The sequence below is a fragment of the Condylostylus longicornis genome, unplaced genomic scaffold (genome assembly GCF_029603195.1).
Source record: "Condylostylus longicornis isolate FDR11 unplaced genomic scaffold, ASM2960319v2 ptg000027l, whole genome shotgun sequence".
Lineage (NCBI taxonomy): Eukaryota > Metazoa > Arthropoda > Insecta > Diptera > Dolichopodidae > Condylostylus > Condylostylus longicornis.
The window spans coordinates 7,988,156-8,007,088 of record NW_026577996.1 but is presented as its reverse complement, the minus strand read 5'-3'; the positions used below and the strand labels follow the sequence as shown (position 1 = coordinate 8,007,088).

At 22.5% G+C, this 18,933-nt stretch overlaps 1 protein-coding gene across 1 annotated transcript in view; it reads right to left on the bottom strand.

Annotated features, from left to right (window-relative positions):
• The window catches only part of LOC129607486 (myosin light chain kinase, smooth muscle), a 108,145-nt gene that overhangs the window by 74,242 nt on the left and 14,970 nt on the right, over positions 1-18,933 (bottom strand). The window contains exons 3-7 of the mRNA XM_055518515.1: positions 1,480-1,771; positions 917-1,401; positions 750-841; positions 482-694; positions 37-417 (exon numbers count right to left, since the gene is read on the bottom strand). Coding sequence (XP_055374490.1) covers positions 37-417; positions 482-694; positions 750-841; positions 917-1,401; positions 1,480-1,771 — 1,463 coding nt within the window. The remainder of the gene's footprint in view (positions 1-36; positions 418-481; positions 695-749; positions 842-916; positions 1,402-1,479; positions 1,772-18,933) is intronic.

Sequence of the window (18,933 nt, the reverse complement as noted above, 5' to 3'; positions counted from 1 at the left end):
CATAAACCATAATAAAATGTTTTGAGTAGTACTTACCTGTAACCAGAAATTCAAACTCTTCATTGATTTTTGCCTCCTGGCTTTTTAAACCAACGACAAATCTTGGCGGTTGGTTTTGCTTTATTAAAGTCAATCTATCTTCCTCATTCAATTGATTTTGAATATCTTCCACCGTTAACACTGCAACACTACTTGTTTCACCCATGCAATTTTTGGCAACGCAACAGTATGTTCCCAAAGAATTGGTACCTGTTAGCTGATAAACATCACCTGGCTTCAATTCCTGACCATCTTTGAACCATTTCAGTATTGGTGTGGGGAAACCAACTACTTTGCATTCGAAGGAAACTAACCCCTCTTCTGTGAGAACTGCTTTAAGACTCTCCATAAATCTTGGTTTACGATAATTTTTAGGTACTAAAAAAATTTTTTAGCAAATTAAATATATGAGATTTTTTGAGATAAATGATTGCTTATTTACTATCCATGTTGACGGTGCAAGTAGAAATACCAACACTTCCTTCACTACTTGTAACGACACACTTCCATTCTCCCTCATCGCAGCTTTCAGAAGGTTTCGCTTCGACCATATATACACCCAAACCATCCTCAATCAGACGATATTTTTCATTTGATTCAATTCGTCCTTCTTTATTGTACCAAGTTACACTTTTTGGCCAAGGGGGTACCACAACTGCAAAAATATAATATTAAATAACGGTGTTTACCGATTCAATAATCTACAATACCTTGACAACCTAATATAACAGTTTCTCCTATTTTAACTTTTATACTTTTTAATTCATTAGTGAAAATTGGTGGTGGTGCACTTACTTTCATGCTAAACATAAAAATATGAAAAACAAACGTATACTTAGTAATCCAATTATAACAAAAAACTCGTTTCGCAATATACCTATCGGCCGGTTTTAGGGAACCTTCACGACTTCCTCTACCAGCTACATGTACTTTTGAACTAGAATAAGCTTTTCCCATACAATTAACAGCTTCGCAGGTATATGTACCTAATGATGTCGGATCATCAGCATTTGCAGTAAGTGCAAAAACATCCCCAGCTTTTATTTCCTTCGAATCTTTGAACCATCTTAATAGTGGTGTCGGTACACCAATTACTTTACATTCTAAAGAAACTGTACCTTGTTCTGTTAATACAGCACGTAATTCTTCAATAAATTCTGGTGATTTGTATGCCTTTGGCACCAAAATATTTAATAATGCAATACATGAATTACGTCCACCTAAATTTTCGGCCATACACATCCATTGACCACCATCATCTAATGTTACTGGCGTTATTTCCAAGCAAAAAAAATTCCCTTCATTCACCTGTTTGATACGATCATTCTCGCATATTCTTCTATCATTTCGATACCAAGTTACCTAAAAAATTAAAAAAAAAAATTACAAAAGAACAAAATGTATTAATATAACATAATTTATTTCATTTATTAAAATTACCTTAACATCTGTTGAGCTTCGAATTTCAACTATAAGCCTTGTACGTGTACCAACTTTAACAGATAAGTCAGTAAGTCGACGTAAAAATATTGGTGGATCTTCACCAACTGATCTATCTTCAACGACCAGCTCGACATCTTTTCGAATTAAATTTCCTTTTTTCGTTCGTGCATATAAAGTATAATGTCCGGCATCTTCTTTTTGAACATGTTCAACAGCTAATTGGACAGCATTACTTGTTTGCGTTATTCGAAATTTATCTGAATTTTCGATTGCAGTTTCAGCTCGGCTCCTTAATTTTACAAAGAAAAAAAAATGCAAAAAACAAAATTAACATTTTCTATAATCTCGTACATGCACAATTAAAAAAAATTATTTTAATAGACCGACAAATCAATTTGTTAAATATTCTCATAATTTTCAAATTTCCCTTTATTTTCCAAAGAGAAGAAATTTAAAATGCTAAGCTAATCGATCAGTGAAATTATCAAATTCTTATTAAAATTTTCATGTTTTTCTTTTTTTACTTGATAGTTTCTGCAGCTTATTTTTTTCTCTATACTCTATAGGCAAAGAAAATAAATAAACGTAAACATGTTTTTTCTCTCATTTCAACTCACTTTCACACAAGTTCGAAAAAGTTTATTTTTAAATTTCTCTCAATTAATTTTAATTTTCTCCACTTGTTTATGTTTCCCTTGTTTTCAGACAATTTTAAATTCGATTTCGAAAAAAATGTCTTGGTACATTTTATGTGAGCGAGTGTAAATAATAAATGATGAAGAGGAAAATTGTTTTTTCTTCGATAAAGTCTTTTTTACGCAAACCAAACAAATATGAGTATGTGTGTACATATAGATATACTCGAAAATTCATCATGACATAGGCCTTCTTAGAAAAAAATATGTTTATATTATTATAAAACAAATATATTTAGTTATTTTTAAGTATACATACGTAAATGATTAACATAAATTAGGCGACAATTTTAATGAAAAACTGAATAAAAAAAACTTAAAAAAAAACAATAATTTTTTGTTGGCAATTTATCAAAATATTTCTTTGATGATGTTCAATATTCGCCTACTATTACTTTAAAACATATGCTAAAATTTTTTTTTTTGGGAAACTCCTTCCTGGTTATGTTGCACGATACATATAAAGAAAACGTCACAATATTTTGTTAAAATAATATAACCAAACAAAGCATATATATACATATACATATATAGGGATGTATGTACATTTATACATACACATACATATATATCCATATATAAATTTAAATTAAATATTAAAAATTATTTTTGAATAACAAAAAGTCTATAGACTATTCTATTTCCTTTGGTTTTCTCAAAAACTTCCATATTTTTAATAAAATTGATTTTTTTTAAACTGGGAAGTAAAAATTTTACTCAAATCATAGTTATTATTGTTAAAAGAACCTAATATTTAAAAATTGAAAAAAATCAGATTAATTAATAAAACAAATACACTCTCTAATTAGTATATGGTGAAATTGAACTATAGGTATTCGTTTTGTTGCTTGCATCCGAGTTTTCTGACAAGAAATTTTACTACATGAGCCTTCTACTTAAATTCGCAAACAATGTGCTTATTTACATACACACGTACATAATATGTTGTGAATTGTGATGTGAGTGTGATATTGATTATATTTGTATATATGTTCATATATACATACATACATAATATATAAGCTACTTTTAAAAATGTTGAGAGCAAAAAGAAAGTTCGTAAATACATACATAATGTATAAATACTGTAAAAATTTTTAATTTCCTTAATATTTTAATCTAAAATTATCGCATCCACCTTTTCTCCAAAAATTAATGGATATATGAACAACTTTTATACATATGAGCCAATTTTTTTTCTATATTTTTGTTTTAACAATAAACTTTTGTAATAAATATTGTATATTAGACAGCTTAATTATCATCTTAATATATAAATAATGTGAGAAATTTGAATCACTCATAAATACTTAATAAAGCACTCATAAATACTTAATAAATCACTCATAAATTTGAATCAGTCTGTACTGAAAGTATTGTCAGTGGCTCAAAATTGTGAGTCTTTTGCTAAAAATGCATTCTTTAAAGAAGAATTTAAAAAGAATATACTTAAAGTACATTAATATCGTGAAAAACCTAATTTCTTACTACCACTTTAATTATTTTTATAATATCAATTCTTTCTTGTTCTTGAATGTCTTTGAAATGGAATGAATTTTAATTACATTTTTTCTTTTGAAATTTTTAATATTTTTATAAATTTTGAAATACAAAATAAACATTAAATTATCTGCGCTAAACAAAATCAAATTGTCAATTTTTTAACTGATATTTTAGTCAAAAAAAGCATAATAACTTTTTATGTTGTCAACACATGATAATGCGGTTGCAATACAACCGGTCACGTTCATAAAGTTGATATACAATAGTTTTTTTAGGTAAATTGTTGATCAGAGACCCTAAAATACAAATTGCTAGTTTACGTTTACATAAAGCTACTGAAACCTACTAACAGAGTTCGCCTTAGTAAAGACGAGCACGAGCACAAAAGAGAAAGAAAAATGGAAAAGTGTGTGAACAAACTTAAATATTAATTTATAAACACTCAAAATTTTGAGTGAAAATTATTTCTGACATAATAAAATTACAAGTTTACTCTTTCCTTAATATAAATTCAAGTTATTCAGTTAAATTCGAAATTTAAGGTTAATTTTCTTATTTTCAGTAACTAAGCCGCGTAAATATGAACTTATCACAAAGCTAAATTTTCACTTAAATTTTTGGTTAACTATGTATGTATTTGCATAAATCATTAAATTAAGTTATTAAGTGAAAACATTTAAAGAAAAAATATTTGAAATTTCAAAAAATTTTATTCAAATCAACAATTTAAGCAACTTACGCGTATGTTACGTAATATGAAATGAACAGATAAAATGTCAGATATTTGCAATATTAAGAAGTAATCACTTCACTTTTCTTTTTGTTAGAATATAAAAGGTGTACAAATTAAATAACACATTTAATTCGTACTATAAATAAATTTTATGAAAAATTCACCTTATTCGAACATTATATTCAATCTTAATCATCGCAATGTATGGATATATGTATATGTACATATATACGTTTATGTATACATACAATAATATGTTAAAGGCCAGATTTTTTATATAAAAATATTTTGCTACTGTCAATTCAAATGCTTTTTAATATCCAATTTTAATTGTTCTTTCTTTTAAATTTTTGAAAGCTGTTACTTATACAAACTATTATTAAATTTGACAACAAAATAATTTTATAAATTTATACAGTTGAACATTTTTAATTTAAACCATAATTTTTCATCATTCTCTAAAATTATGCGCTTGGCGGCTTGGAAATACCGAAACTCGGAAATGATCAAACAATACAGAATAAAAAGGTGCAACACAGTCATTAATATTAGAAGCAACATCAATAAAAGTCTAATTGAGGTCAAAATCCACATCCTAAACTCATATAACACTAAAGTCTGGAAAGATTCTAAATAGTCAATTGTATTGCGGAATGTAATAAATAAACATAATTGAGAAAGGAGGATGATATACATCAAGTGCACACAAAGTATTAAAGATTTTATTTACAACACAATGTCACACATCAGTAGAAAATAAAACTAAACTAAACTATTATAAACTAAATTATTAGAAACAGAAATTTAAAAAAGATTCTACTGTAATTACGTTATTAATGTTCGTGTTGCATAAATATTGTATATGTATATAAGGTTATTATTAAATTCAAAATGCATCTGCCAAAAAAAAATTTTCAAAAATTTGAAAAACCTTAACAAATTGCTCTATGACAAAATTTTCTTTTTTACAATGATCAAGGATTTTTCAACGCATAAGTACATAATATATGTATCTAGGTATTTATTTAAAATTTTTGTATTAATATATTAAGTAAATGAAGTCATGTTTTTTTTTATAGTTTAGTTAAATTATTACATAATAATATAAAGTACGATATGAAATGAAATTTAATTTTAAAATAAATTCAAACATATTAAATGTGTATGCAATAACGCAGGACAGTACAACCAGATTTTGAATTGTGATTCTTCTGCTTCATTATGATTCAGCAAACTAATTATGATAATTTATGATTCTGGCAATACTAATTAATAAATTTATTCTCTACTATTAAATGCCTATATCCATATCAAATTAGATAAAAATATAAAAAAGTGGGAGTTCGCTTTATAATTTTCAAAAAAAAATACATTTTATGTGCCTGACATGACAAATTTCATGTTTTAAAGTATTTTTATGTATCTATGTATAAAGCCAATACTTTTATAATTTAATGTGTTACTCATATTTTATGTTGAACATAATGAGTAACAATATGATTTAATTATCAATTTTTCAGGTTTAATTCATTATAAAGTTATGATCGTGGGGGGCCAGAACACTCTTTCTAGGGCTGGAACATTTCTACGGAATAGGCCCGCAGCAGACCCGGGAGAGACTCAGAAACGAAATTGAAGTAAAGAGGTCGGAACTGTGGAGGAACTGGCTGAGAATTGTGATAGTCCAAGAAACTTCTGAGGGACTATAACCAGAAACGTTACAGAAAGGTTATGGGAATGTCCAGGAATCATAGATACGAGTTCACAAGAATAGGTAAGAAACCCATCTGATAAGAACATTTTTGCTGTACCTAAGATATGGCACTCGCAGAAGTAATGAAAAGAAGCTTATCCTCCTTTTCATATTACCTAAATAGTCAAATGAACACCATGAATTTTTCATAGCGGACAATTCTTGCGCTTATAATACACAAAAAACTTTAACAAAGAATTTATTTTATTTAAAATTTTTCATTTTTATTATAAAACAAAACAAATTGTTTTTACAAACAAATTTATTATTACATAAACTTATTTATTGTACTGAATTGTACAATATCTATACATTAATGCATTTGTTTTATTATTTGTAATTACAAAATGAGCCCAAAATTTTATAAATAAATTTGGTATTTTGTGTATTTGAAAACAAAACAAAATAAAATGTTTAAATGAATTCCTTGTCCATTTTAAAATGTTTTTTTTTGTTTCAACTTTCTTTTCTGAATGAATCATCATCAAAATTGATATGTTTGACCTATAAAAGCATTAAAATTATCAAATAATGCATAGCTGTACATATGGACGCACATTGCACATTTTTTAAGTTTGTATACAAAATCACTCATTCGATAAAAAAATTTTTGGTGTAAATTAGAAATATTAAAAATAATTTTAATTTACAATTGAAATTTAGGAAACAATTGAGGCAGTTGTTGAAAACTATTAACAACGAAAATGCATAATGCGTAGGAAGGAAGCTATTTTGAAGAATTTTTATTAAAAAATTAAAGGAGCATTTCAAGTAATTTAGTATTTTTCATTGATATATTTAACAGAAATTCAATTATAAAAAAAATATTGAAAAATTTTGAATTTTTTTATGCAGTTAATTGTAGTTTCCTCTGGAAAATAATATATAAGGTTCAACCTCCATTCAGTGTTTTTAATTTATAATATCTACCATATATGTGACCGTTGCAAAAGTTGATGCTTCAGACTACAATAACTTATTACCCTATCGATGTCAGTAAAGTAAAATTTGTAACAGATTGAACAAAATAGAAATCCATTAGAATAGACTGAATCAAATAGAAATCCATATACGCTCCAATATATTAAACAAAATTTATTATATTTTTAGGTTTTTTGAACTCATACGTAAAACTTTCAATTCGTTTGAAAAGAAAGTATTCGTTTTATTAAAAAACTAAAAAGGAAAATAGTCATGGTTTTTCCATTTACCTTCGTCTATAAATTGATGATGATGAAGATAGTCCAGCATGTTTTGGATCTGTACATGCTTTACAACATGTTGAACATTGATTTCCCATTATTTTATATATTTATATATATATATATAACAAATATACATATATTTATGTATTAAATTTTATTGAAATTATTTTTTTTTTTAAATATTTAAATAATTTTTTTGTTTTGTTTCTTAATATTTTTTATTTATTTTGTATACAAATTTTTAATGGAAAATTTATAATTTTTTATGCATTTGAAATGCATAATTTTAATAATTTCTTTTTTTAATATCACAGTTCGTTTATTGTTAAAAAGTATTTTACTTGTAAAATACTAAAAGGAAATTTTAAATATTATTTGTTTTTTAATTATTATTTATTTAATATTTATGTAATATTTATTAAAAAAATTAATAATTTTTAATATAGAACAATATCATGCAATGCAACGTTTCAATTTTGTAAAATATGTATGGTTAATATTATTTGTGTAAATTGCATACTTTTAGGTAAAATTAATGGAAGAAAATCATGTTGCGTGAAAGAGCTTTGTTAGTGGAATTTAATAAATTCCAAAAAACGGAACCTAATTTAATTTCTAAAATAATATAGCTAATAATAATTTATATACAATTTTAAAAATTTCTAATTTTCATAACTCAAAAATTCTATTTATTTATTATTTATTTATTATATATTACATATTTTTCAATTAATAAGTACATTTCAAGTGCAAGATTCACAAAAAATTATAATAATTATGACTTTTAATTTTAGAATTTTTTCAAATCCTATTCAAAATTAATTCTTCTATTATTTAAAATTTTTATGAACTATTCAATTGTGTAACTTATTTAAACTGTTTTCATTTGATAACGTTGGTAACTATCAGCCAAAACAAAAATTATTTACATAAAACACTGCCTTAATAATTAAGTAAACATTTTCTTTAACACACGTTTTTAATAAGTTTACAATATTTTTCGTACACTATTATATTATCATCATATATTATATTATACTCAATTATTTGGAATATATTAGAATTATTGTATTATATTTGATCCAGTCTTCACAGAGATGAGAAAATTTTTTGTTCACGTAATATGCTTATAAAAATTCCAATATAATTTTTCATCTACTTTCATATATTTTTCATAAAATTAAGAACAAATCCTATATTCCAAACCAGATGTTTTATAAGTGAATCTATACGCAAAGTCTAAACCTAAATTCTTAATTTAATACCCTTATATTTTTATACTTTAAAAACTTTTAATTCGAAAAAGAAAATTTTAATTTGATACCAATCAAAATTAAAAATTTTTTTCTAAATAAAAATACAAAATAAAAAAAAAAACAATTAATTACAAAAATAAATTATTATTAATATGGGTAAGTGAACTTCTAAATTAACATTATTAAAATTTATCAAGTTGATGATTTAAGTAAAAAATAAAAAAAAATTAATATATTTAATTTTCCAATTTTTTTCTCCTTTTTGTTCTAATTATAACACAAAAAAAATATTTTTTTTTAAATTAAAATTAATGTTGAATATTCAATTAATAGTTTTTAATATACATATGCACACATATATTCGATGAGAATTATTATAATTTTAACCCTTTAATGTTTAATATTTTTCTGTGTTAATAAAAGAAAATTAGTTCATCTGTTTATTAGAAACACAAAAATATCAAAAAAAAATTTTCAAAACCAATTTGTGTAGGTAGAAATTGATATATACCATATATGATATATATCGAATTACAAGATTAATAATCGCAATATTTTGTTTTTGTTTTTTCCTAATTCGAGCTTGAATTCGAAAGAAAATTTGTGATTTTACTTGGACAAGAGAAGTCAAATCTTATCGATTTTATAAAGATTAAAACAAGTTTCTTGTTTTAAATATAGCTCCGCTTGCATTTAAAGTAGAACCAAAAATTCTTTTAACTAGGTATTTGCTTTATATTAACATCATTACTTTGGAAATTATAAGAGTTTTGAATTTGCAAGTGGACTTGGGTCACTTTCAAATTAAATCATACATATATATCATAATATATAAATCATAAATATATATATTATATATATATAAAACTATATCGGGTTAAAGAACTTATAAATTAATACATATTTTTTTTTACAGCGAGGCTATATGATGACATAATAAATCATATTTCTCATTTATTAGAATATTATTTATACATACGTGTACATACTTATATGTATATTAAAGAATTGAGATCAGACATAAAAAAAGAATTTAAAACAAAAAAAAAATAATTACGTAGGAAGATTTTCAAATAAATTTTACTATATTTATTATTTCAAAAAAAAAAAAAATATTTTGCATAAATTTAAATCATAAAAATATTTTTTACGATTATTTTTGGTTTTTTGTTTTAATCTCGTTAATTTTTATATGTTTCATTAATATATATATATGCCTAGTGCTTATTAACAATATTATTTATGTACACTATAGTGTTTGTGTGTAGATTACAAGTTATTTGTATATGTGTATGTATTCGTTACAATAAAAATGTTAATTAATCAAAATTTGACATTTCCATGTTTCAAAAATACAGACAAACATACCTACATATTTTTTTCTTTCATAATTTACTTTTCAAAAAAATTCTTCAAGTTATTCAATAAATTTACTTAAAAATATTTTGAAACTATCAACACATTAAAAAAAAAAAATTTTTTAATTTTTTCTTATTACATTTTTTTTTCTTAAATTCTTGATGATGTTAAAAAGGAATTCATGTATTTTCAAAAATGAATTTTTTTTTTTTGGTTTTTATTTTAAATTTTATTTAATATTGATAATATGTACATTCGAACAGAAATAACATGTAGGTACAGCAATCCCATCTCTTACTACGTAATTTCGATATGTACGTTAGTTTTATTTTTTCGATCAATTTTCATTTAAAATGTGATTTGTACTCCGTTTATGTTCATTTTTTTTTCGACAAAATACACATATTTAAATGGGACTGCCCAGAATCAAGCGAAATTACCGCCACGAACTCTATTTTAAATAAACTAAAATTTATTTCCATAATACACTTCAAAAAATAGATATATGAACTGTCAGTAACATATTTTCTTTGACTGACAACAATACTCTTTGATTACAAATCATCTGTCATTTTTTTCGTTATGTTGTTCATCAGTCATAGTTTGCATATTACTGTAACTTAGCTTTTAACTGATTGGTGAACGATTCCAACTCACATATTGAGATATTTTAGAAATTAAGGGAAAATGCTTTTAAAATGAAAATAAAAAGAAAAGAAAAAACTTATAAAAGATCGCAGAGAAAAATGTATTAAAATGAAATTAGGTAAAAAAAACACTGTATAACATGTGTCACCGAAGTCTATCAGAGCTCTCTCCCTTATACATATACAATTTATTAGTACAGGCTTGATATTCAAGCATTGGTTTTTTTTGGAATCTCGTGCAATGTAATTTCACTTAACGTAAATATTTTTCGGTCTGAAAAAATTACGATAAACGAGGGATTGCTGTATATGTACATATATGTATGTGAAGGTATATAAATATTTTTACTATGATATGAGATAATTTTGGTTGATTTATTTTTATTTTAATTTGTTTTTTTTTTCTCTGTTTGTTTTGTATTGCGTTATATCGCTCTCCGAAAAAAATTAAAAAAAAAAATTCTTCATGTTTTCATGGCACATGAAATGAAAATTTATTATTTTAAAATATAATAATAATAAAAATTATACTTATAGTCACTGTTTTCATTTTTAAAACATATTAATGAAACCATACAGAAATATATATAAGCTATGTGAATGTATATTTTTGTTCCTTTCCCCCAAGCAACAATTATGATATTTTAATATTTTTTGTTTCATTACGATTGTATTCGAAACTTTAAATTGAAATTTTATATTAAAAATTTTTTTTTTTGTTAATTGATTGAAATACTTAAATAATTTTAATGGGTTAAAAAGAAAATTTAAATTTAGTATTAATATTGACATATCGATCCGGAATAATGTTATTACAAATACTATAAAAATATATATACAGTAGAACACACTTAACTCGGATAAGTGTAATGCTCATAAGCACAAAATTTCATCAAAAATTTTTTTATATGAATTTTTACGCGTTTAAGTGCACTTTTTTTTTGACAGATATATTTCTGATACTTTTTCTGCAAAATTTCAATCAATTTTTTTTTTTGTTAAGTGTGCGCACTCTATTTTAAATATTGTCATAACTCCATAACCAGCTGACATGCAGCGTTCAAGCGGAGAATGTGGAAGTAATCGTGCTCTTCTTTCAAATCTACACGTCGTATACGTTCTCTATTATTATAACAAATAGAGATTTTTTTATAACCAAGGTTCACATTACATTGAAAATTCAGGTCTGAGAGCATTAAAAACACAATTGTGTCATTTATTTATTAAAAATTTGTAAATAGCTGATGGATAAATTGATTATGAGTGTATGTACATAGAATATTTTTCTAATAATAAAAATAAAATTTTAACTCAATTTCATTAGTGTATCAATAAAAAAATCAAATAAATAATATTTAGGCCTTAAAATTTTAAAATATGTATGAAATTTTGAAAAAGAAATATGTATATAAAAAAATTTTTGTAATTAGAAAACAAAATTTTGTTTTCGTGAGCCTTTAAATTTTCTTTAATTTTTATGTTTTTCTTGATTCGATCATGTTATCTGGAAAACATGAAAATGTTTAGAGTACCAGTCAAAATTATTTAAAATATTTTTTTTTTTTCAAATAAATTAAAAAAATAGAAAAATTATCGGAATATCTTTTATGTAAAATTTATATTTGTCAAGGTTAGAAGGCTATATAACTTTATGTTTGTCTGATATATATATAAAGAAAATGCCATATAAATTCAATTAAAATAACAAAAAATATTAATATTAAAAATTATTTTATTATTAAGTGCATTAATAAAAAAAAATTAACTTATAATAAAAACATAGTAACTGATAAAAACAGATTTTGACATTATAAAAATTTTGACATAAAACTATTTTGACATACGAATACATAATAAGAATTTTAATTGTAACAGTGTCAAAATAGTTGAATTTTTTTAATTTAAACATTTTATTTAATTTCCCATTCTGGTATTTCGCAGAGGTTCCATTCATTTATCTTGATAATCTTATAATTGAAATTTAGAACGAAATTTTTTCCTTTTTAAAATTTTGTTTAAACTTATGCCCTGTTCACACTCGATTCGTTTACTCTCGATTGTTTACTTTTTATTTTTGGGCAATCAACAATTTTATAAATATCTTAAGCTGGTTTTTATTAAATTATTTTGAAATATGTATACATATATGTACAAATTAAATAATATGCACTTTAATTTTATTAAAATTTAAATTTAAAATAATTACGCGAATTCTTTTATTTTTAATGACTATTATGTATAAACAATTTTCGATAAAAAAGGAGTCAAATCGTTTTTAAAATTCCTTTATATTTTCTTTTCTGTTTTAGTTTTAAATTATGCATTTTTCTTTATTTTTTTTATATATTTCATGCCTAATAAAAATGTTCTTCTATAAATAAAACATAATAAATAGGAAATAACTTTTTAATAGGAATAAATGGCATTCAAAGCAATATTAGGCATTATTGTGTATAAATTTTTTGCCATTATTGTATTAAATGTTTTCACGTATGTCATAAGTATATGTTACAAAATATTAATAATTTAATATTCAATATTTAATACTTTCTTTTAATTTGTAAAATAATTTAAAATTTAAAATAGAAATTTAATAATAGTCATTTATTTATAAAAATAAATTAAAGATTTTATATAATTTTGTAATTTTTATAAAAATTTTTCAAATCAATATTCGAATTAGAATTTTTGAAAATTTAGTATTTTTTAAGATTCATCAAATCTGAATATATTGAATCCTATATTGAATTTATCGATTCCAATCCCAAATCCGAATAATAAATTAAAAGACTAGTATCATCAATGACACATACATATATATACATATATACCTACTTTATTTACTATCATATTAATAAAAAAGATTCAAAAATGACAATCCATTGATAGGCTTGCCTCTTAATTGTGAACATATTTTTGTGCAAAAATTAGCAGATACAAAAAATGGTCTTTCTATATCAGTTGAAGTAGACTTAACTGATTTGGTGTTCCTTATCCCGTGCTTCTGAATAATGCAAACTCTTGCTTCGATTTACTGAAATTTTAATACAGTTCGCCCTGATTGAAAATGCTGTCAACATCGTTTTATATTGTAATATTGAGAGTATGGTAGTAATGATATTATGATAATATTAATATTTCATGTCTGTCAGGCAGTATTAATTATCTAATACTATTACACTAGATGGATATTTAAACTTATATGTTTGGAGACGGAATTTTGAAAAACAAAGAAACAAATACTCGGCTATTTAAATCCGAATAGCGAATCGAATATTTTAGCAAAGATTCAGTCGAATCCGAAGGTTTTGTTTTAGAAATACCTCTGAATCCGAATATTTTGTTTTAGAAATATAATCAAATTCGTATTATAACAATTGATAATCATTACAATGATAATGAATTTTTTAAAATTGAAAAAAAATTGCTTAACATATTTAAAATTTCAACTAATATTCAATATATTGTAATTAAAATTTATATTCCAAGTGAATGAAGCAAATTTTTTTTTGTCACTTTTAAAGTATTTTATTAATGCTGTGCAATATTTCAAATTTAATTGAAAATTATTTAATTGTATAGCTTCAATTTCTTTGTTGAATTCTTCAAATTTTTAATATCTTAAAAATTGTTACATGGGATGACAATAAATTTCCAATTTTTTTTTTTCAGTTTTCTTTTTATAATTATATGTTTTTATTTTATTTATTTTTTTTTTTTTGAAATTTTTATTTGTAACTTAGTTATTTTTGCAAAAAATAAATGAACATTGTTTTAAATATTAAAAACCTCACAGAAAAAAAAAAAAATCACTAACACGTTTAAATTTAATTTAATTTTTGTTTTTGTTTTTTTTTGTGAAAATAAAGAAAATATTTTGCGTTTGATTGTTGTGTTTTTTTTTCTTGTTTTTTCTGTTTTATTTCATTTTGTATATTATTATGTAGGTTTTTAAAACATAAAATAAATACACCTAGCAACTTTTGTTTTTGATTACATAATTTTCTATTATTCAATTATTTTATAAAAGAGAAAAATTAAGAAAAATAAAAATTATTTTCTCTTTCCTATTTAAATATATTTTAATTAAATGTTAATGTTAAATGTTAAAATAAGGATTTACATAAATATTTATTTTGCAAATTTTTATTATTAAAATAACCTTGCACTTGCAAAAAAGAAATGTTTTTTTTTTTTTTCGTTCTTTTTTGTTTTTTTTTTGGTTTGATTGACAAAAATTTTTATTTATTTTTAAAAATTTCTTTATTTAAATTTTTTACATAAATATTGTATATATTTAATTTAAAAATATTTAAAACAAAAAAAAAAAATTTATTTATATTATTTAAAATAAATGAAAATTTTTATAAGAAAAAAGAAAATTATAGGAAAATTTGATTTTTAATTTTAGAATTTCACCAGGGGCACTCAAAAAAAAAAAGAAAACAAAAATCAAAAAGGAACAAAAATATAAAAAATTTTATCAAAAAAATTTGAAATTTTTCCCAGTCAACCAGAAATATTATAAAAATTTTGGAACTATTTTATAACAATCTGATTATTATTATTATTTTACTAGTAAAACACAAACAAAATTATTAAATTTAATATTATTTTAAACAAAACTCTTCTTTTTTAAGTTAAAACCAATTTAAAAATTAATTGTATTATAATTAAAATTAAAAAATATTAATTTTAGGGATGCCACATAACATTACAAAAAAAAATATATGTAAGTATTTAATATCGAATACTTAATAATATACTTTTATTTACTTTTAAAACTTGGATAAAAAAAAAGTATAAAAAATATTATTTTAAATTTATATATATATATATATATACGATATGTAAAAAATAATTTAAAGAAAATTATTATTGTGTATGTGTGTGCGTGTGTGTTTTTTTCAAATTTTTATTCTTTATTATGTGGATTTAATTAATGTGAAGCCGAGGAAGTATCCTTTCTGTAGAATTTTCTTCTCAAATATATATTTATTATATGAATTTTTAAATTATTAATATATATTAACATAATATTGAATATATATGCAAAATTTATGATATATATGCTTATTACACTTTATATTTTACCGTTCGGAACTAATATACACGACGATGGGAAAAACTCGACTAAACAATTTTCATATTCTCCCAATTTTTCAAAAAAAAAAATAAAAAAAAAATTTTTTTTAATTAAAGATTTTTGAAAAAATAAAACAAAAACAAAATAATCAAATATGTTTCATATATATATATATATATATATATAATATATATAATATATAAATATTTAGGTATATAGAAGAATTTGTATATACATTCATAAAAGAAAAAAAAAATTTTCAAAAAAAAAAAATTAGGTTATTGGGTGAATTTATATACACACACAAAATAAGAGAAAGGAGGAGAACGAAAAAGAATATCAAAAACATAATTATGTATGCCTTACCTATATGATGCAGGCATTTTAATAATGAAATTGTGAGAATATAAGAAAAATATCAAAGAGATCTTAAATATTATCATAATAAAAGAAAATTATAATATTAAAAAATAAAATTTTCCCAAAAATTTTTAATTCTCACTCTCTTAAATTTTTTATAAATTTTGTATAACTTCTGAGTTTTAAACAGTAAGTAAGAATAAAAAAAAAATCATTTTCGAAATTAATTTTCGAATGTTTCATTTTTTTTTTTGTAAGAAACAAGAAGAGAGAAATATTGAGAAAAATTACCGTTACCTATATTATCTTTATAATATTATTATGAAATACACCCTTATATACCCGTATATAACCGTATATATACACCTATTGTTATTATATGAGAAATATACAAAATAATAAAATACGATCACATTATGAGATATTTGAGAATTAAAAGAAAATAAAAAAAAAAAATAAATTTTACCGTGTTTTTTTTTTTACTCTTTTATCAAAAACGATAAAATTCATTCAATATTTTTTTTTTTTTTTGATTAACATTTTTTAATTGTGGCGGGAAAAACATGATTTATGAAAGAAATTTTAATAAATATTATTTTAATCGCATATAGTGTACCATACAGTTATACTATATGCAATATATTACAACATATAGTATGATTGTATGTTCCTCATACTATATGTAATATCATACAAGTAAATATTACAAAATAAAATATTTTATTCACAGATCTTTATATAAACTATAATAATTTTTTTTTTTTGTAAACAAATAGTTCTACTGTTTTTATAATAAATTCTTATAATCTAAATAAAAAACTGTTATACATATATTTAATAATCATATATAAATTATAAATTATGATTATAAAAAGGAAGTGAGTATAAAAATTTTGGGACAGAGAGCTAATTAAATATTATATATATTAATATATCATATATTTACATATATATACATACATATTCGTAGTTTATAATTAGATTTAGATTGTGTATGTGCAAAAATTTAAAAAATTAAAGTTAATAAAAATTTTATTATAAAATAGCTACCTGTGTGAATAAAAATATATTAATTTTTTTTTTTTTAATTTTTAAAAATTATGTTTATTATTGTTTACATGTGTCAAAATTAATTATACTTTATACAACTATGAGATATAAAGTTATTAAAATAAGTTTTAAACAACTTTTAAATTTTATTCATATCATACATGTATGAACGTGTATGAAGCCATGTGTTGTGGGAGAAATTCATATATATATATTACAAGTATGAACACCCTATTTTTTATATAGTATATTTTTGTATATATTGATCACGTAAACAATAAGAGGGATAATGCATTTCTGAACGAAATTCAGGGTATTTTAAATTGAAGAGAATACCTATTTAATTTTTTTTTTATTTTTTTTTTATTTTTTGGTTCCCTATAAGTATGCAAATTATTATAATATTTAGAAAATTGCTGAATATTACAAATGAGAACATTTTTTAAGAATTTAAAATTTTTTTTAAATTTTTTGATGCGACCGAGTTTACTTAATTATTTTTAAATCATTTTAGAATATTGAGAGCTAATTGAGAAAACCCCTCTATTGAACATTTTATTCAAATTTTGAATGAAATGTATTAGATAGTCCATAATATAACAATATTGGTTAATTAATTTCTTGAAATTTGGGTATTTGATTTTTTCTTTTTGTTAATTAAATCATTTTACATTTTCAGGATCGAACACTTGTTCAACTAGTGTTATGAATAAAGCCACCTTTTTACTTTCAGTTTAAACTTACTATATTTTACTAATATTATTAGATATTGTGTTCCATGCGTATATGTGAGTAAGATGAAGACCAAAACAAAAAAAAAAAAAAATTGACAACATCAATATTATTTTTTTATTTTTAATATACAAAAACATATGATCGTCATTTTATTTTTGTATATCCTTTTGTCTGTATGTTTTGTATATTTAAAATTAAAATGATGATTCAAAATAATGCGGATAAAATTTTAATATTTTTAGAATATAAGACAATAAATAATATTTTATATTATATTTAGAGATTTATATTAATATTATACGGGTATTGTATACATTGTAGTTTTGTAGTTTTTATTTAATTTTAAATATATATTTTATGTATATTTTATGTAAATGATTCATTTGCTAATATTATTGTAGTTGCTACTTGATCGAAATCAGATAATTTTAAATAATTACATAAGAGTTTGGCATTAAATTAAACGTCTAAAATAAAATAAATCAAATTAACTTTTCTCAATTATAAAAACCCTTAATTTGTTCTTAACAAATTTCCAATAAAATTAGAAGAAATTGTGCTTATTAGACTGCCTGTGCGTATGTTTATAAAATTTCTACACCCTCTATGATAGACAGCTGAATTTTCTATAAATACAAATGGAATATTGTGAAGAGGTTTTTCCTCTAAAAAAGTAGCTCCCTCACTTCTTTTCCCTTTTACTAAACGTTGCAGAAATTAACTCCCCCCTAAAAGTGTTTGCAGTAATATTGTTTTATTTGGTCAGAACAAAATTTGTTTCTTATCAACCCCGTCCATCCGTTTGCCTTTCAGAATTTGCAAAATTCGAATATTTGGTTTATTACTTCAAAAGCATAAGCTTTTCAAAATTTTCAACAATATACAAAGTTTTGCCATCAAAAAATAAAATTACTATTGTCTTAACTCAGTGTTTTTTTTATCGTATTCCTTAAAGTATGCAATATCTACTAAAATTTTAATACACTAATTTAAGGCGAAGATTTTTATTTTAAAAAAATGTGTTCACTTGTTCTCTAGAAAGCCTAATTTATTAAATTTAATTCAAGAC